Here is a 20,971-nt window from a genome sequence, read left to right as displayed (position 1 = left end):
AGAGCCTGATGTAGGGCTCGATCCCAGGACCCTGGGATCATGACCTGAGCTGAAGGCAGAGGCTTTAACCCACTGAGCCACCCAGGCACCCCTCTTTCTTTTTTTAAAGATTTATTTATTTATTTGAGAGGGAGGGAGAGAGTGTGTGCAAGTGGGGGGAAGGGCAGAGAGAGGGCAAGAGAGACTCTCAAGCAGATTCCCCGCTAAGCACAGAGCCTGACACAGGGCCTAATCTCATGACCCTAAGATCATGACCTGACTCAAAATCAGGAGTTAGCTGCTTAAGTGACTGAGCCACGCAGGTGGCCATCCAGCCTGTTACTTTCAACTTGCCTATATTGTTTAACTTACTTATTTGAATTGAGTTTCTTGTAGAAACCAGCATATAGTTGGATCACGTTTTTTAATCCAATCTGCAGTCTTTGTCCTTTCATTGATATATTTAGAACATTTATATTTAATGTGATTATTGATGTGTTAGGGCTTAACTCTATCATTTTATTCTTTGTTTTTTGTTTGTTGCTACTGTTTTACATTTCTGTTTCTTTTTTCCTATTTTTCTATGGCTTGCTTAAACATTTTTAAGATTTCAGTGTCTCTTTATCTACAGTGATTTCAAGTCTATCTGTAATAGCTTTTTTAGTAGTTTCTCTAAGAATTACATTACATATGCATAACTTATCAAATTCTACTGATGACAGGATACCTGGGTGACTCAGTTAATTATCTGCCTTTGGCTCAGGTTTTTGGGGTTCCAAAATTCCAGGGTTTTGGGATTGAGTCCAGCATCAGGCTCCTTGCTCAGTGAGGAGACTGCTTCTCCTTCTGCCTGTCTCTCCCCCTGCTTGTGCTCTCTCTCACCTCTCTGATAAAAGAATAAATAAAATCTTTAAAAATAAATAAATAAATAAAGTCTACTGATGTCATCACTTTTCAACTCAAGTGAAGTACAGAAAACTTACGTTCATGTCCCTTTATCCTCCTCTATTTATAACATAATTGTCTTAACTATTTCTTCTCTATATATTTATAATTATATCAGTTGTTGCTTCTAACATCAAACATAATTTAAAAACCTAAAGAGGAGAAGGGAAGATTATTGTACTCACCCACATTGTTGCTCACTGTAGTCTTTCTTTACTCTATATTTTGTTTCCTTCTGTTTAAAGAACTTCCCTTAGTTTTTTCCTATGGTCTGAATGTTTGTGTCTCCACCAAATTCATATACTGAAATCCCAATGCTCCTGTGATTATTAAGAGATGGAATCTTTGGAAGTGATTAAGTCTTGACAGTGGAGTCCTTGTGAAAGAGATAATGCCCTTATAAAATAGGTCCAAGAGAGCTACTGTACCTTCCACCATGTGAGAACACAGCAAGAAATTATCAATGTGGAACCCGAAGGGGCTTTCACCAGAACCTCAACCATGCTGGCATCTAGATCTCAGACTACCAGCCTCCAGAACTGTGAGAAAGAAATTTCTGTTGTTTAGAAGCCACTGGTCTTTGGTGTTTTGTTATAGCTGCCCAAACCATTGTTTTAGAGTAGGTCTCCAGGAAACAAATTCTCCTAGTTTTCATTCATCTGAAGATGTCTCAAATTCTCCTTCATTTCTAAAGGATATTTTCACTGGGTATCAGATTCTGTGTTGACAGTTTTTTTCTTTCCATAATTTTGTGCCACTTTCTCCTGGTTTTCATGGTTTCTGGTGATAAATTCACTGTAATTATCATTTTTCCACCTCCCTATAGGTAAGTTGTCATTTTTCTCCAGCTGTTTTCAAGCTTTTTTGTTTTTAATTTTTAGAAGTTTATAATATGTCTTGTGACATTCTATAGATTTATCTCGTATAAGACACTCGTAGCTTCTTGAATCTGTAGATTTATCTTTCTTGCCTAATCTGGGAGTTTTTAACCATTATTTCTTTTATTTTTAAGAGATTTTATTTATTTATTTGAGAAAGAGAGAGAGCATGAGAAGGGGGAGGGTCAGAAAGAGAAGCAGACTCCCCGCCAAGCGGGGAGCCTGATGTGGGGCTTGATCCTGGGTCTCTAGGATCATGACCTGAGCCAAACGCAGATGTTTAACTGACTGAGCCACCCAGGAACTCCAACCATTATTTCTTTGAGTACTTTTCCAGCCCCACTTCCTTCTCCTCTCCTGGAACTTCAGTGACACAAATGCTGTATCTCTTGTTCTAGTCCCACCAACCCCTAAGGTTTTCTTCTTTTCTTTTTTTTTTTTTTTTCAGTTTATTTTTTCCTCCGTTGTTCTTATTTAGTGATTTCTATTATTCTATCTCCCAGTTCCCAGATTTTTTTTCCTTTCTCCCCTCTATTCTGCTTCCATTGACTCCATCCATTAAACTTTTACTTTGGTTATGTATTCTCAGTACTAAATTTTCCATTAGGTCTTTATAGCTTTTATTTCTCTGCCATGATTTTTTATTTCTTTGCTGAAGCTTTCTATTTTTTCATTTCTTTCTAGGAGCTTTGTAAGTGCTCTTTGAATCATTTTTATCATGGCTGCTTTGAAATCTTGGTTGTGTAGTTTTAATATCCCAGTCATCTCATGTTGGCATCCTTTTACATTTGGTTTGAGATCTTCCTGGTTCCTGGTATGAAAAGAATTTTTATGAGCTTGAAGATTTTCATATTATGTTCTAAGACTCTTGTTCTTATTTAAGCCTTCTTTTTCGTCTACCCTGGTCTGACACTGCTTCAGCCAGGGAAGAACAGTGCCACCTCATCACTATCAGGTGGAAGTAGAAGTGCAGGCTCCCCACTTGGCCTCATTGAAACTTGAGGAGAAGAGCTCTTAACTACTGATAGGAGGGTTGGTAGTTTGAAATCCCCACATGGTCTCCACTAACACACAGAGAGGGAGGGTTGTTACAGGCTGACAGGGAGGAAGTCCCAGCTTCTTCCTTGGCTTTTCTGATACCACCCCTTTGGGAATATTGGGGCACCTTCTTACAGCCTCAGAAGGGTAAAATTCTGAGCTCCTCACTTGGACTTTGTTGCTATGGATAGAGCCCAAGGTTTTTCTTTGGTATCTTGCTGAAGTAGAGTGGCTATTGCCTAAGTTTTCTGTTTTTCTAGGCTGCTCCTTTCCTAGTCCTTTAGCTAATAATAACAACAGTCTTTTGTTAGGGCTTTTTTTTCATCAGCACTTGTCACTGTGTCTGGGATGCTATCATTTTAGCTCCAAGTCTGGGATTTATAAGCTAAGAGAAAACCCAGAGAACTCACCACCACATTGTTCCTTGAGTCCTGAGTCTCGTAGTTAATTGTCTTCTTCTCTTCACCTTTCAGAGTCTTCTTATGTTTTATACATAATGTCTAGGAATTATAGTTGTATTTTGTAGAATTATAGGGAACATCTCCTATATTTAAGGCATGGAGGGCACAAAGACTAAAACATTAAAAAATGCAAACTATTAAATAAGTAAAATGGAATCAAGTAATTATGATTCAGTGCTATGGGGATATGAAAAAGGGATGTATAATTATGAATAGAGATTTAGTGAAGAGATTCACAGAAATAGCATAAGCTAGGTCAGGAATGATTTGTTCATTCAGTAGTTACCACCTGCCTACTTTATACTAGGTTCCTTGATGATGGCTGTAGAATGAATGGTATTTTGACAGAGATAGGGAAATGGAGTGGCACAGATGGCAGGGTAGGCACTCAAGCAATAAGGACAGCTGAAACACACATACAAATTTGGGGTGCCAAACAGAAGTTATTAAAACTATAAGCAGTGCTGTTTGAAAACTCATTAAATTTGGAAACACTAAATTATACTAATAGTGTTATTAGCTAACTTTCATTTACTCTTTCTATGTGCCAGATACCATAGATAAGTGATTTATATGAAGCATTTTATTTAATGCTCATATCAAGCATATTCAGTAGGTATTATCCAAACTTTAGAGATGAGGAACCTCAGGCTTAGAAAAATAAGTAACATATCTATAATCATACAGTTAGAAAGTAAGGGAGCTAGGATTCAACCTAAAGCAGTCTGAGTAAAGAGTCTCTATCTTACCCACTACAATAGCATATAGCAAGCAATAAATTATGGAATTTAGCAAAGCCTTTAAAGATGCTTACCTTGGGGTTTTCATGCACATGAATGTTGTTTTACAGATGTAGATGCCATGCACCTGGGCAAAAAAGTCAGCATCCCCAGAGACATCATGTTGGAAGAATTATCCCATCTCAGTAACCGTGGCGCCAGACTATTTAAGATGCGACAAAGAAGATCTGATAAATACACATTTGAAAATTTCCAGTATGAATCTAAAGCACAAATAAATGTAGGTATACCTGCATTATGTGGTGTCTAAATAAAGAGGTAGCATTTCTAAGTGTATTTGTATCACTGGATTCCCAAACAAGTATTCTACATATTTATTCAACATATTTTTTCTGTGGATTTTGTTAGCCCATTTTTATGATAATAAATATTTTAGATGAATAAACAAAAGAAGTATTACATATGTTATGAGTATCTTTTTAGTTCAGTAGGGACATGGCAAACCCATAAATTTGGCACTGAAAAGCTGGTGTGTTCTGCTAGGAGGAGGGAGAGGGAGTGGAGATTGGCGGAACTAAAAGTTTCCATGGTCTTATCTCTACTGGTTAAATGTTTGGGATGGAAACACTTCCAAAGCACACAACACTCCACAAAGTAAGCATAAGCATTTTGCTGGCTGAATTCATCCTGGCACTGAAACGTGCCTGAGAGCTACAGACGTAGTTGAGCTTCTCTCCCTCAAAGCATTTATTCCACATCATGTAAGGAAGGCTGATACTTATTATGGACAAAACTCTTTAGACCAAAGTTTTTCTCAGCTGAAAAATAATAAACAAATGAACTGACAAATTGCATTATATTTTACATACTGCATTTATACTATGTTCTTTTAAACTGTCATGTAGAGAGACTGTCAAGGAAGAAGTTCATAGCAGGAAATCAACTAGTTGGGGGATTGGCTTTAAAAATAAAATACCAAGCATGAAGAATCAAAAGGGAATAAAGAATTGGTTCTAAATTTGAAGAGGTGGTGGAGACTATAACAAATTTAAATTTTATTTACTGAGGGTTTCTTCCTACAGCTATGGGGAAGTCTATAACTTTACTTGTGAATTTAAACCCTAGCATTTGCTAGCTGCCATCACTAATCAGTTGTTTTGAATGGACATCTCACTTCTTTACAACAAACAGACTAGTTTTACTGAGATCTTTTACAGTTAGTTATAAAACTAACATCCACATCCAGAAACACTAAAATGTTAGTTATTCAAAACGTCTGTTTCTCTGGTTAACAATAAATGGGGAACAACTTAAATGAAATAATTTATTTTGCACATTAACAAGCCTCATCCAACATGCATAAAGTGTAGTTATAACTATGAATTCAGTTAGACATCAAATCTTACTGAACTGTAATATTTACACTTGTGAGGGAATTCAAGTATTTCACTTGAAGTCATGGATAAATATAATGTTATGTTACTCTATAATTATGTCTAATATCTAGTTATCAAAAATGTCTGTGGTTAATACAGTGTGAGACTAAAATAATCCCTATCTCAGCTGATGGAGTCTAATTATATAATCATATTCTTTTAATAATGACAACAGCTTTAAGGAGTAGTATAAAATAAGGTGGCTTAAGGAAATTCTTTGAGAAGTCATCTGCAAGTCTAGACATCTGAATAAATGAGTAAATCCAGTTTTCATAACTTATACTTACATCTCTAAGTCTATGCTTTAACTACAGTTCTGGAGCAAGGGACAATGAGTGTTTAAATGTAATTATAAACACAACATATTCCCTCATCTCCAGTATCTTAGTTTATTTTCATTAACCTGTGGCCAAATGTTCTAATTATACATAAAATCTAAGAACATGCCTTGATAGCTTTTCAGTATTCCTAGAAAGTTGGACACTAAGTAAATAAAATAGTCCAAAACAGGCATATTGAAATAAACAATTAAATGCTGATAAGTAACTTAGAGCAAACAATAGTAATGTACGCCGTGAACTTGTATGTCATTGAGTTACATAATATACTCCGAAGTCTGATGAAATCTACTCTCTCTTTAGAAATGAGGAACGTAGTGTTCAAGGAAGTATATTCATTTATCTTAAGAAACACTAAAATAAAGAAGATTGAAACTCAACTCTCAGAATTCTAGAATTCTTGGTACTGACACTTATCATGGTATAATCAAAGGAAACTGGATTAGAAACCAGGAGACCAGGGTTCTGTCCCAGCCATCCCACAGCCATGCAATTTGGAGTCAATTTAAAAGTTTCTTTGCTTTCCTGGACCTGTTTTCTCATTTAGAAAATGAGTGAATGGACTCAAATGTTCTCTAAAGTGTCTTCTTTCATGATCTATATTTAATTCTAAAATTGATCTGTATGATAAATTATTGAGGAAAATAGTGAGCCATATTATATAATGATACATTTGCTTTATCAAGGCATTAGATCTCAACTTGGAGCAAGCCTTGTTAATATGAGAGGAATTTTTTTTTTAAGATTTTATTTATTTATTCAACAGAGAATGAGAGAGATCACAAGTAGGCAGAGAGGCAGGCAGAGAGGGGGAAGCAGGCTCCCTGCTGTGCAGAGAGCCCGATGTGGGGCTCGACCCCAGGACCCTGAGATCACGACCTGAGCTGAAGGCAGAGGCTTAACCCACTGAGCCACCCAGGTGCCCCATGAGAGAAATTTTTAAAACAATATTAGGTTCAGATCTATTTCTATTCATTTATTTACACTTTTGGCAAATATTTATTGAGTGCCTACTGTGTTCTAGATGGGATACTGGGAGCTCAAAGGCAAATAAATATAGCTTTTGTGTAGTGAAAGGGAAACAAAATAACATTGAAAGATAGAAAACAACTATTACTTATAGTCTACTTCTTGAATCATCTTTATATGATTTAAATCACATTTTCATAATTTATTGACTATATTTTCTGAAATGAACTTTTACTGTTTCCCTTAAGCTATACTGTCAAAATAATTATTTAACTCTATACACATGTCTTATTTTATTATAATGTTTAGGACATCATTAGATGAAAATATAAACCTGGTAATTTAATGCCATTTGTTCAAATATTAAGTATCATCTTAAAAATTAAAAAAAATAGGTCAGCTTTGGTCACACTCCACTGCTGACAAACTGGCCAATTCAAGCCACACAAACTTTATGACATAAATAATAACAGGAAATGTGCTTTCTTAACAAGGAATGAAGATCCACTGCTTGCTATACAAGCCAATTTTGAACCCTTAGTTCATGATTGATCAAATTCTTTTTTTTTTTTTTTTAAATAGTCTCCATACCCAATGCAGAACCTAATGTAGGGCTTGAACTCATGACCCTGAGATCAAGACCTGGGCTGAGATCAAGAGTTGGACACTTAACTGACTGAGCCACACAGGTGACTCAACTCATGAAATTCTTGCACCAATAGATAAAAAAATAAAATGGATGAAGAAAATGAGCATTTAAGGAAAAATAAAATAGAAGAATGATTCATGATAATTAAAATTATCTTCTACAAATCACTATAAAATGATATTGAGGAAAACAATCTACATTTTATAGTAAAGATTACATACGTATTTGGTAATTGTAGACTTTTTGAAATCTGTTGAGATCTTATATAATACTGGGGAAAGAGGAAGTATACTATAAAAAGTAATTCTAAAATAAGACTAAACTAAATATACTGAGATTCTCAAAATATATTTATTTGGTGCAAAAAATAACTTCTATGTATTTGGTACAAATTATAGAACAGGTTTTTAAAAAAATCCTTTTATTTATATTGATACTTCAACAGAAATCATGAATGATTTCATGTTTCATGATGATTCAACAGAAATCATGTAATAGACCTTATCTATAACTTCTATGTTTATAACCTATAAGATGCTGCATTAGTTTTATTTTGTTTAGGGTCAACTTAATTCATTTATCTCTTCAACTTTTCATGAAGGGAATCACATATGATGGAACTCTATAATTTAAGGCTTATGTCATAACTAAAGTAAGTTGCTACCCAACTATTATTAGGCTTTGTTTGTATACTTAACAAGGACAATAGAAATTCTGGGTGTCTCCTGATAATTAATGACTAGCTAGAAACAGTTGATTGTCCTGTTCACTAATCCCCAGGAAAAAGTCTCTAATGAAAGTCAGTATTACAATTCTTAAAATACCATAGAATGATTTGTAAGTTTAGTTGAAATGCATTTCACGGAACTTAGAAAAAGAATCCTAAATGCATGATAGCCCAATATTTATCTCAACTCGCTTTTTGTTTATAATTAACATTTTAAGAGGTGGTATAAGTTCAGAGTGAGAAAAAATACTAATCTGGTCAGTCTAACACTTAGGATAATAACTACATTCGAAATGCTAAATACTAATCGTTCTGAGTACAGCATTACACCAGTCTTTAGAAATTATTCTTTATTGTCTAAGGAATAAAATATCAACACTTCGGCCTAATAATCAAACCCTGTGCTCACCTAACAAACATTACCTCTCATGTCTTTGCACCTTTCCACAAGTCAACTCACCATTGCTTACATGTGCCCTATTCATTTCCACAGCAGCTTTACACATGGTGCTGCAAAGAATAAGGTGAATTTTGTAAAAATCACCTGGCGAGAGGCTGTTGGTTGGGTTAAGCCTGAAAATGAGGATGTAGTTTATTTTGGTATTAAATACAAAATTATTTTTCACCATATCATTATAAATGAATGCAGAAGTGAAAAAGCATCTCCAATTAATTTTTGCTTATGTCACACAGAGAAAAGTCAAAATTGGTTTTTATTTGCTGTTCTTTTCACTAAGTTTTTCTTTTTAAGGTTAAAAAATGGACTTTATATACTTCTTAGATAGATTGGCTTTTTTTTTGTTGTTTTTTAAGATTTTGTTTATTTATTTGACAGAGAGAGACACAGTGAGAGAGGGAACACAAGCAGGGGGCTGGGAGAGGGAGAAGCAGGCTTCCCGCGGAGCAGGGAGCCTGATGCGGGGCTCAATCCCAGGACCTTAGGATCATGACCTGAGCCAAAGGCAGACCCTTAATGACAAGCCACCCATGCGCCCCAGTTGGCTTCTTTCCTAAAACACATATTTTGGGATGCCTGGGTGGCTCATTTGGTTAAGCCTTCGGCTCAAATCCTGCTCCCAGGGTCCTGGGATGGAGCCCCACTGTAGGGCTCTCTGCTCAGCAGGGAGCCTACTTCCCTCTCTCCCTCTGCCTGCTGCTTCCCCTGCTTGTGCTCTTTCTCTCTCTCTCTCTTTCTCTGTGTCAAGTAAATAAAACCCTTTAAAAAAATAAAATAAAGTATACATATTTCTCAGATATAATTAAAACAGTTCTTTATTATAGAGATAAGGCCTGGTCATGCTTCTAAGGACATTACCTATTAAAATGTCTTTTTTCTCTGTTAAAATGAAGATTGACTGTTTTTAGAAGTGCTATATTAATGTCATAGAATAAATCCTAAATTATAATCATAAAACAAATTCACCTAAAACTTAAAAGACAAACATCTCTTTTAAGCATTTTGTTTCCTAGAAATCCCAAATTCTTCCATTTACAGATCTATGCAGCTTCAAGTATATTTTTTTTATACAGCTGGTGTTCAAATTTCAGATTAAATTTTAAATTAAATATAAACACTATAAATAAAGATAGCAATGTAACAATGACTAAGCCAAATGTTTGGCCAGTATGCTCTATAATACTAGATTATTAAAGACTTAAAAATTAAATAGATTCACCTTTATGGGGACTTTGTGAATAGTACATTAATTAATTGATACAAAGCCCTAGATACTGCCTGGCACATAGTAAGTTTCAATCAATTATTATTAACTGAAATGTTATCGTAAAACATATCTTAAGTTAGTATCAGTAGAAGTTCTCATTCAATAGCTCCAATTACATATAAGTTATTGAGATCCCAAGAAACAAGGCAGTGGCACTGTACTTAAATTTTAAATATACCAGTGGAGTTTTGCACCTATGGTATCTCCACATTAGTGTGTCTAATATATTTGAATTTTCAGCAGAGTTTATTTTTGATCACATACAGCACAACATTGCCATGCAGAATGGGAAACTGGATGGAAGCAACTTGGAAGGTGGCTCACAACAAGCCCCATTTACCCCTCCCAACACTCCAGATCCACGAAGTCCTCCAAATCCAGAAAACATTGCACCAGGTAACTATTCCCTTAGAAACAATAAATAAACAATAAGTAAAATAAGCAGGATGAAATTTCTGTGCACTTAAATATATGACTCAGGTCATCTGGATGCTTTAGTAAATGGTATCTAATGACATGGCTTTACTCATTACATATCTATTTTGTGGTTAAGTTCAAGATAAATATAAAGATTCAGATCTAAGGAGTCATGTAAAACATCTATTATGTTCTTTCAGATGGTTCTTTGTATTTGTTATATTAAAAATTGAGTCACTTATAATTACATTGAAATTCTATTTGTATAGGACTATAATTTATGAAGTGCTAATCTTGTCTTCTTTAGTTTCAAAATAACTCTGATATATTTATTACAGTCCTCATTTTACAAATGAAGAAACTGAGGTAACAAATGGTTATAAACTCACTGATTGATCAAGAATTAAATCCAGTTACCAAATTTACAGATGCCTTGTGAAATTGACCTTATGGAGGTTACAATCATTATTTTCTGCTTCCTTAAAGGACATTAAATGCAATTCTTCAAGATTGCCTTTTTGTTTATTATCTTAAAAGAGAAATAAATCCTTATCTAATGAGTATATGTTACTCAGAAATATTGTTAGATTTTGAAATATTAAATGTCATAAGAATTATCTACTTAGATAACACCTTTTCAAAATAAATGACAGCAAGTACCTTCAAGTATTCCCTCAAGAGTAGTTACAAAGTAGATTTTTTAAAGGCTTGAAATTAGCAAATCTATGTCATATTTTTGTAAAATAAACAATACATTTAACAAAAACAATTCAAGTTCTTCTCAAATAGCCAGTTTTTAAAAAATATGTGAGTAAAACAACTGTACCATATTGAATCTCGCTTAAAAATAAATTAACTCAGTCATTGATGTGTTTAGATTTATTAGGACTTTCTTACTGAACACCATGAGAAAAAGTATTGATAGATAAAATAGCCCTGAAGGAGACCAAGTACACACTTAGAATGCATAGAACTCTTAAGTGAAGCATCGTAATAAAGTTCTCAAATAGCTTTCAAGTAGAAAGTGGGGGGGGGGGGCCGCAGAAAAACAGGTAACAGATTCTACATACACAGTGTTAAGCACACAGGAGAAAAACAAGCCTAAGGATCAGACACACCTGGGTTCAACCTTCTGACTCCATCCATCCCTGCCCAAGAAAGTAACTCTCTTTGAGTCTCCATTGTCTTCATCAATAAAATAAGCAAAACAAATCTCACTGCACAGGGTTCTGAGAATTAAGTGTAATAAGTATAGTCCCAACCATATAATAAAGTACAGTAGTCCTCCTTATCCACAGGGCATACACCCAAGACCCCAGTGGCTTCCTGAAACTGTGGGTAGTATCGAATCCTATATGTACGAAGTTTTTTCCATACATATATACTTAAAATAAGGTTGCATTTATAAATTAGGGACAGTAAGAGGTTAACAATAAAAAAAATAGAACAATTATAACAATACACTGTAGTAAAACTTATGTGAATGTGGTCTCTCTTTCAAAATCTCTTATTGTACTATACTCACCTTTCTTGTGATGATATGAGATGATGAAATGCCGGTGTAGTGAGATGAAGCGAGGTGAATGATGCAGGCACTGCGACATAGCGTTAGGCTACTACTGACTCTGACCGTGTGTCAGAAGAAGGAGCAGCTGCTTTGGGACAGGACCGGACAGAGCCAGGATAACTGCCTTTAACTGAAACTGCAGAAAGCAAAACCAAGGATAAGAGGGATACTACTGTACTTAGCTAAAGTTAATTCTTTCCCTATCAACTTTATATCCTTAAAACAGAAAAGAACACATACATATCCTTTTAGCTCCAACACTATTTGACAACCTTTTGATTTCTAATGTTTGGAGTGCTTTTTTTTGTTTGTTTTCTTAAGTAGTAAAGAGAAGACATATAGAAATGTTTGTGTTGGTTCAGTCTGGTACTCTCAACACTCTTAGAACTTTTGTTATATGGTCATCATTGTAAACCATATCATGGCAAAAGGAATTAAAAAAATTCATCTCTACCCCCAAGGAATTCATCCTTGAGACAGTACAAAAGTTCATGTTACATTTGTTGTCTCGCTTTCTCTCTGCATATATAATTTAATGTAATATATGCATTTTATTTACTGTCAGGAATATATATATACACACATATGTGTAAATATTTATACATATATAAATAGAACATTTAAAAGTATAAACTCATACAGTTCTTTAAATCTAAATATCCAGTTATTAAATATTAGGAAATGTCTATGTAACATAGACAAAGAAAAGGGGGAGTGTGGAGGTTATCAGGTAGTTTATCCTGAAACAGAGTAATGGACCCTTCCTTCTTGGTTGATAAGTTGAAAAGTAGAGCAAACTGAGGAAGGAAACTTAAGCTTATCCTAATTTAGCAAGAATTATTATTGGCTAACATGCTATGTATCCAAAAGTTTTTTGAAAAGTTTCTTCAAACATGAATCAATAAGAGTATTATGATGCCACAATATTGCAGGAATTAAGTTCTTTGAATTTAAATCAGTTATGTTAAGGACAGTATTTATGTTATCATGTAGCATTGTTGAAATGTAATATATCTGAGAACTTGAACATATTACATTCTTTCCTGTACATAATTCAGCATATCAAAAAAAGAGTTGTTAATTCTATCTATAAAAAGAAATTAGAAAACCAGGAGTATTTTAAAAATGTGAAAAGATTAGACCCCTTATCGTCTTTCAATGTAGTAGGTTATTATGAAACTCTTATGAAAGTGATTATAAACATGAAAATATTCTAAGCAAACTTGGTTAGGAATAAAACACTAGAAGGTTTACTAGAATTACGGTTATGTGATCATTATGTTTATGGATGAAAAAAACTGAGAAAAAATACACCAAGGTAAAATAATTGTATTAGGGTAGTGGGATTTCAAGGAGTTTTTTAAAAATATAAAATTCTAAAATTTCCAATTTCTAGATAGCTGATATATGATCACTTTTAGGAAAGGAATGGGAAATAAAATCTGCTAGTTATGATAATGGAGTCTGTATACCATACAAATGGAAAGCACAAGAAAATAACTCTGCTTTCCTGGGGGAGATAGGAAAGGCTAAATAGAAGAGGTAACCTCAATCTAAGTCTTAAGGTAAGAATTTCCGGGTAGCAAGAATTAGAAAGAGCCTTCCAGGCACAGGGAACTAATGGAGCAAGTAGAGAACCATAAGGGGACACAGTATGTGTCAAGCAGATCCAAGTTCTGGAGCATAAAAATGTGAGAGGAGAATGGCAGAAGATGAGGCTGAGTAATCTAGGTTTTTGTCATGGGGAGCCATCATAGCACCCTGGGAAAGGGAGGTCAGTGACATGATCCAGTTTTCCAGTTGGAAAGGTCACTCAGGCAGCACTGTGGAGAGTCTGGGGAGGAGGTGGAGACTAAAGGATGAGTATGAAGACTATCGTGAAAGCCCAGGCAAGGGGTGGTCAAGGCCTGAGCCAAGGCAGTAGTAAAGGAAATGAAGAAAGAAGAAGGAATTTTCCAGAGCAAGTTTTCCCAGTGTTCTGTTTGCAAATCCCTTGCTTAAGATCTATAAGCCATACTTGAGACTTACTAAAGCCAAATCTCTGGAGGGGAGAACTCATTTGGCCCAAAATGACTCAGAAATGAAGTTAAAAGTCAATATTTTATCAATTCTTAAGAAGTACGGCTGTACTTAGTGATCTGCTGTGGGAAAGAGAGGAAGTTTAGGATAACGCTTCTATCTTGGGCATCTGAGGGTAGTGTTGGTATTCACCAAGGATAACTAATATAAAGGAAGAATTAAGGAGAAAATGGCTACATATATATCTAGACAGATTATTAAGGGTGTCAGGGGATGTTCGTTTGGACAAATATAATGGGAGGCTGAACAGAAGAGCCTGGAGATTAAAAAAAAGAATCATCAATATGTAGGTCACAATTGTAACCAGGAATATAAATGGAATTTTCTGGGGAGAATGTATAGTATAAGAAAAAAGCTTTGAGTAGCTAAGTGGCAAGCACCAAAAGAGACTACCGTGAGATACTTGAGGTAACCAAAGAAAAATTAAATTACTGCAAACAAGTAATTGCCTAGAGGTGGCATTATCAGCAAGATATTCTGGAGGAGATAAACTCTTCAGTATAAAGAAAGGATAGGCATGATTGTACAGGAGAAAGCAGAAAACATTTTAGAGAAGAGAAAGAGCCTCAGAAAAACCTAAAAGTAAGAGTGAACAAATGGTAAAGGGTTTTGACATCGTGGAAAAGAGAATTAGGCAAAGGACACAATAAGGTTGTATGGTGGTATAGATGGAGAGTACCAGCTGCCTTTGAATACTTGAAGAATGTCACTTTGATGCAGGTGAAAGCGGTTTAAAGTTGATGCCAGAAATTTGTGTGATTTTTAAATGGCACTTACAAAAAATTTCCAGCTCCCAGAAGAAGTTGAGGAGGTGAGACCAAGCAGAAAAGTTTGGTAAGAAATCTTCTGGACCAAAGTTAAGCATGGGATGGGCACACCAGGGAATAAGACTGGGGCCTGATTAAGGCAATGGAAACAAGTTACTTCACCATTTTGAAGTTTACATGGTTTGCAGATCACTTAGCAATTTAAGATAGACGAGACCTAAAAATTACCTCTACTGGATCAGCCTCCAGAAGAGGGAGATTTTGTCTTCCTGATCCTTCCCCAGCACCTAGGCCACAGTAGACACTCAATATATATTTTTAAGTTAATTCATTCACTCTGATATCTAAAGCCTACTATAAATTAATGTAAGGGTGGGGCACCTGGGTGGCTCAGTGGGTTAAAGCCTCTGCCTTGGGCTTGGGTCATGATCCCAGGGTCCTGGAATCGAACCCGGCATCAGGCTCTCTGCTCAGCAGGGAGCTTCCTCCCCTCTCTCTGCTTGCCTCTCTGCCTACTTGTGATCTCTGTCTGTCAAATAAATAAATAAAATCTTTAAAAAAAATTAATGTAAGGGAAACAATTTTTCACAATTAAATGAATAGTTGCACTGAACAAATAAATACATATTAGGATAATCAAGGAAGAAATACTTGTATGATTTGGTATAATTAAACATAAGGAAAAGTGGTTTCTTTTGAAATTCCATAAGTTTAAAGGAGTTCAAAATGTCTTACAGTTTCAGACTACTCTTTTCTCAGAGAGCATAAAAAGGATACATTCTTCCTAAGTTCACCCCCACTTGAAAAATTAAACATGGTAAAATGTTAGAGTTCAGTAACTCCTAGGCACTCTGTATTTATTTATTCTTGCTATATTTTTCCAAAGGATATTCTGGACCACTGAAGGAAATTCCTCCTGAAAAGTTCAACACCACAGCTGTCCCTAAGTACTATCAGTCGCCCTGGGAACAGGCCATTAGTGGTGATCCGGAGCTTTTAGAAGCTTTATACCCTAAATTTTTCAAGCCTGAAGGAAAGGTAGAACTGCCTGATTACAGAAGCTTTAACAGGTAATCCAATTATCCTGGGTGATACTGTTGGCATCTAATACCGAGGGTTTTATATCATAGTATGGAGAACTGAATTCTCTGGAAGAAAAAGAAATTTTAATAATAGATTCAAAATAGTCATATAGGATAACTCCTAAGTCTAGGCAAGGACTGATTTTTACAATATTACATATTTACAATATGGCAAGACTTGGGGTTTTTTTAGTACAAAAATGAAGGAAATGTTTCAGAAACTATCTTTGTTAAAACATCAAGATTGTTTCCCACATTATTAAATGTTTTTTAAAACACTTTTATTAAAAAGTTTTATTAAGAAGTTTTTTTAAAAATTAGTAATAATTTCTCATTCAAATGTTGATATTAGCTTTTATGTGTTGATTCAAATGAGAGTGCTATTCAAGAATTTCAGAAATAATTTACATATATGACTATGAGAGTTGCTGTGTAACTCTAGGCTCCAACTTATATTTTTTAAACCAGATTAAAGTTAATTTAAGGGATTGTGGTCCAAGACTCCGGCATATGTATCACCAAAACTTATGCTACTAAAAATATTGCCAAATATCTGCATGATAGTATTCACAATAGATATCTAATTCTCACTATTATCCAATTTTAATAATTCACAATAATTAAAAATTAATGGGTATTTTAGATATATATTTTAATGGTCTCCTATTCCATTCTTTGATCATTTGGTTTTCATTTTTACACTAAAGTATTTTTAGTGTGGGTGGTGCCTTGGTGGACTCAGACTGTTGAATGTCCAACCCTTGACTTCAGCTCAGGGCATGATCTCAGGGTGGTGAGATCAAGCCCCATGTCAGGCTGGTGCTGAGCATGGAGCCTGCTTAAGATTCTCCCTCTCTCTCTCTCTTTCCCTCTGCACCTTCCTGTCCCTCTCTACCACCCTCGCTCACATACATACACCCTCTCAAATAAATAAATAAATAAATAAATAAATAAATAAATAGAAGTATCTCCAGTATGCTGTTTTGCACACACAGAAAAGTATTCCTAATTTTATAGGCTGCTTAATGACTATTCACTTGAAAATTTAAAAATTAAGGAGTAAGTCTTTGATTTATAAAAGAATACCACAAAGTCTGCATTTAAATAGTGATCTTCTTTAGTACTTTTAAAATTATTACACTATTAGAATGTTAGTTTTCACACCTTACTATTGTAGCGGTATTAATATATGCCTCTTATTAGTAATAGAGCTACTAGGATTGCTCCTAATACTAATTGGTAATGTTAATAGTATTAGTACTACATCTACTGCATAAATGAGGTATACCACAGAATTTAAGGAAGGATTGAGGAGTGTCTGGGATAGGAGACTGGATGGCCACTGTAATCAATGATAGAACTTTCTTCCAAAATGAGAGTGTAGAAAATTACAAAAAGTAAGACACTAAGGGAAAATGGAAAATAATGGAATACTTGAGGCTTGTTTCTGAGAGTAGTGCTTTAGAGATGTTGTGTGACTTCTTGTGTACCTTGTGGCTTTCCTATCCCATGCCTGCTGAGCAGCTTGCTTCCAGTTTTACAAACACACTGGTATATCTGGGTTGGCTATAAAGAGATGCCTATTGTTTGTATAAACACCAAATGAGTGCTATTTCAGTGAGAGAGAGAAAAAGAGAAGTTAACCTGTTAATAATTCTCCTTTCCTTGAAAAAATTTTCTTTTTATATACACATCAATATATAAATAAAAACTCCAGAACTTAATGTTACTATTACAGCCTATTCTTAGATTCTTTTTTTTATGAACGTAGTTTGGTGTAAGTCAATGTACATTTCATTATTATTTAATGTGTACAAATGTCTTTTCATACAGATATGCCAATATTTTAGTCATTGTCACTGATTTTATGAGACAGTAAAGAAGCACTGATCGATTTTTAAAGAAAATCTGAGTATGGTTGACACATGATATTACATGAGTTCTGGGTGTACAATACAGTGCTTCTGCTGTGCTCACCACAAGTGTAGCTACCATCTATCACCATACAGTGCTATTAAAACACTATTGACTATATTCCTTATGCTGTACTTTTAGTCACATGAATTCATTCTAACTAGAAGACTGTATCTCCTGCACTCCTTCATCCATTTTGCCCATGCTCCCAACGCCCCTCCCCACCTGGCAACCATCAGTTTGTTCTCTGTATTTGTAAGTCTGATTCTGCTTTTTTGTTGTTGTTCATTCATTTTGTTTTGTTTTTAGATTCCACATATAAGTGAAAGCAATATGGTATTTTTCTCTGATTGATTTCACTTAGAATAAGTGAAATTCACTTTAGGTCCACCCATGTTATTGCAAATGACAAGATCTCATCCTTTTTTTATGGCTAAGTAGTAGTCTATTGTGTATATTCCAGTGGAATATACACCACATCTTCTTTACCTAGTCATCTACTGAGGGACACTTGTGCTGCTTCCATATCTTGGCTATTGTAAATAATGCTGCAATATTCTTAGATTTTTATTATTGTTAAATAACAGATGAAACAAAATATGATACATAGATAATCCCAAACAGGTAGCTTTAAGAGCCTTTTGCCTTTAAAGTATACGTATCTGGCTATACAAAATTTAAGGCCTTGTCTGTTGCATACATTGCTCTAAAAGCCTACTTAACAAACATTTAAACAGTATAACCATATCTTTGCCTTGAGTGCTTGCTAAATAAATTAGCCTATAAAAAATTACATGGGTAGGAAATGGAAATCCGTTAGCTACAGAAGACTAGTTTATATTAGAACAACTTCAAAAAAAATGACTAGAAAATCTAATTATTATAAAGTGCTTGAAAACCTATCAAGGAAGTAAGGACTTAAGGGCCAATCTAGACATGAGGTAAATTTAGAGAAGTAAACTCATATTTGGTACCACTTTTCCCTGTTAAGGATTTTGCTGATTTATTGGCCACAACTAATAAGTAGAGAAAGTAAGCAAACTTTTCAATAATCTTGAATCTGGGAAGGCCAAAAATAGAAATACAGGGTCTGCTAAGAGGAGAGGCCCAAACATTCTAAGCTTTTAGTTGGGATTCTTATAGGCTATCCCACTGGAATAAAGGTGAACAAATAATCTTTCATGAAATACATACTGGTCCTAATCCACACAATCCTAGGCTGGATAAAAAAAACCACCTCCTTTATGTCAAACTGCCTGCTGTGGCCAAAAGTAAATCAACATCTTGCATCCAATGGATAACCATATATTCCTGAACTCCCATGAGTGGGTGCGAGGCCTGTGCAATTGCATGGGGTGCCCATGCTTTGAAGGGTCATGCTTGGTTTTTCAATGCTTTGTTGTCTTTAACATGAAATTCTTAACAATTTTTTAACAAGAGCCCCAAGTTTTCATTTGGGGCCTACAAATTACACAGCTGGTCTTTTTTTTTTTTTTTAAAAGATTTTATTTATTTATTTGATAGACAGAGATCACAAGTAGGCAGAGAGGCAGGCAGACAGAGAGAGGAGGAAGCAGGCTTCCCACTAAGCAGAGAGCCCGATGCGGGGCTCGATCCCAGAACCCTGGGATCATGACCTGAGCTGAAGGCAGAGGCTTTAACCCTCTGAGCCACCAGGCGCCCCTACAAAGCTGGTCTTAATCCAAGGCTCCAAGCTTAGGAAGTGGTTATTGACCAATCAGGTGGACTAAGGTGCTTTTTACCCTAAGCTTCTCCGCATGCAGGACACTCTTGCAACTATCTTATTAACTGATATGTTTTTTTATCTTCATGTTTCACTCTTTACTTGTCCATAAGATCTATTGCAATCTTTCCATCTTTGAATTCTTAGCACGTAGTAAGGTGTTTAGACATAATAAGCCATCAGTAATTTGCTGCATGAAATAAATGACTGAATCAACAAATAAACAAACTATTGATATACAATGGCCATCTTCTAAAATGATAAAACACTGTCTTGGACATCTTGCACATCCAAGGATAAGTATTACTTATGTACTGAATCAACTCTGAGTCATAAAGACTCTTCCATTCACTAAATCAAATGACAAAATGTGAGACATTGAATCAGCTAGTTGCATCATGAATGGGACAGCAACCTGGCTTGACATCACTTAGACACAGCCCAAGCAGGGTGACATTCCTAAACACATTGCTCTACTTAGCAAATGATCTCAGAAGGCCCCGTATACCCCAAGAATTATCTCATGAGGGTGTGGTATAGAGTAGTGACTAGAAAAATAGGACTCATGGGAGACTGGGTTTAAATCCTTGTTCTACAACTTAATAGGTGGGGGACTTAGGGCAAGTCATTCAACTTAGCTGTGTCTCTGTCATCTGTTAAATAAGGATATAAGTAGAACCAATTTATAAGGTTGTGAGGATTTAATGAAAAAAAAAAAAATAGGCAAGGCTTTGTCTTCAAAGTTTGATCCACAGGCCAGTAGCACTGGCATTACCTGGGAATTGGTTAGAAATGTGGAGTCTCAGGACACACACTAGACTGATTGAATTAGTGTCTGCTCTTTAACAAGACCCCAATGTGACTCCTTTATCAATAGAGTTTGAGAACCATGTAAAAAAGGGTCTGATATATTAGCACCTAGTCGATAAATAATAGCTATAATCATTACTATGCCTTCTGGAGCTTAATAATGATAAAACCTGAAATGATAATCTAAGTTCTTTGAGTTCTTTTCTAAACTGATCTCTTTTACCTCCAGAGTATGGTTTTAGGCCCTGAATGTGAAAATCTATACTGATACCATTGCTAAGTACTACCTTGGACTGAGATTGCTGCACCAATCAGTGACCTGTTATCCATATCTACCATAGCAATTTGGGGGAAATATCATCAGGTCAGTCATCCTGAAAACATATGCAACAGAAAATAAAACATACTGCTCATCAGAGAGGAGCAAGTTAGTGGAAGATAAGAAAATGATGGGAAACAAGAGAGATTCTATAACATGGACCATCTGTTCAGCCATTGTTGAGATCCTCTATCCACTCTATGGATGTTCCCTTCACTGAGGATTTTAGTGTCCGGCTCACTGTCTTCCTCCCCAGGACCATTCCTCTCATACTTCTTGGTAGCTTCAAAATCCATATATGATTTATTGAACTCTCCACCCTTTCAAGTCTTTGACTGTCTCGTTTTAAAGATCGCTTTCTGAATCCCACCTTAGCCACCCCTGGCTT

The 20,971-nt window shown here is 35.3% G+C and overlaps 1 protein-coding gene and 1 long non-coding RNA gene across 8 annotated transcripts in view; one reads left to right on the top strand and one right to left on the bottom strand.

Annotated features, from left to right (window-relative positions):
- Window positions 1-20,971, bottom strand: part of LOC123937408 — a 58,942-nt gene that overhangs the window by 19,144 nt on the left and 18,827 nt on the right. For 4 of the 7 annotated variants that reach the window (XR_006817477.1, XR_006817472.1, XR_006817473.1 and 1 more), the window contains 3 exons: window positions 11,827-12,004; window positions 4,116-4,243; window positions 3,251-3,413 (listed from right to left, as the gene is read on the bottom strand). This is a non-coding gene — a long non-coding RNA (uncharacterized LOC123937408). The remainder of the gene's footprint in view (window positions 1-3,250; window positions 3,414-4,115; window positions 4,244-11,826; window positions 12,005-20,971) is intronic. The other 3 variants (XR_006817474.1, XR_006817476.1, XR_006817478.1) reach the window with 3 other exon arrangements.
- The window catches only part of MYOZ2 (myozenin 2), a 38,295-nt gene that overhangs the window by 14,309 nt on the left and 3,015 nt on the right, over window positions 1-20,971 (top strand). Inside the window, exons 3-5 of the mRNA XM_045998224.1 lie at window positions 4,152-4,321; window positions 10,151-10,280; window positions 15,601-15,784. Coding sequence (XP_045854180.1) covers window positions 4,152-4,321; window positions 10,151-10,280; window positions 15,601-15,784 — 484 coding nt within the window. The remainder of the gene's footprint in view (window positions 1-4,151; window positions 4,322-10,150; window positions 10,281-15,600; window positions 15,785-20,971) is intronic.

This window comes from Meles meles, chromosome 2 (genome assembly GCF_922984935.1).
Source record: "Meles meles chromosome 2, mMelMel3.1 paternal haplotype, whole genome shotgun sequence".
NCBI classification, from domain to species: Eukaryota; Metazoa; Chordata; class Mammalia; order Carnivora; family Mustelidae; genus Meles; species Meles meles.
This window is presented reverse-complemented; position numbering and strand designations above follow the sequence as displayed.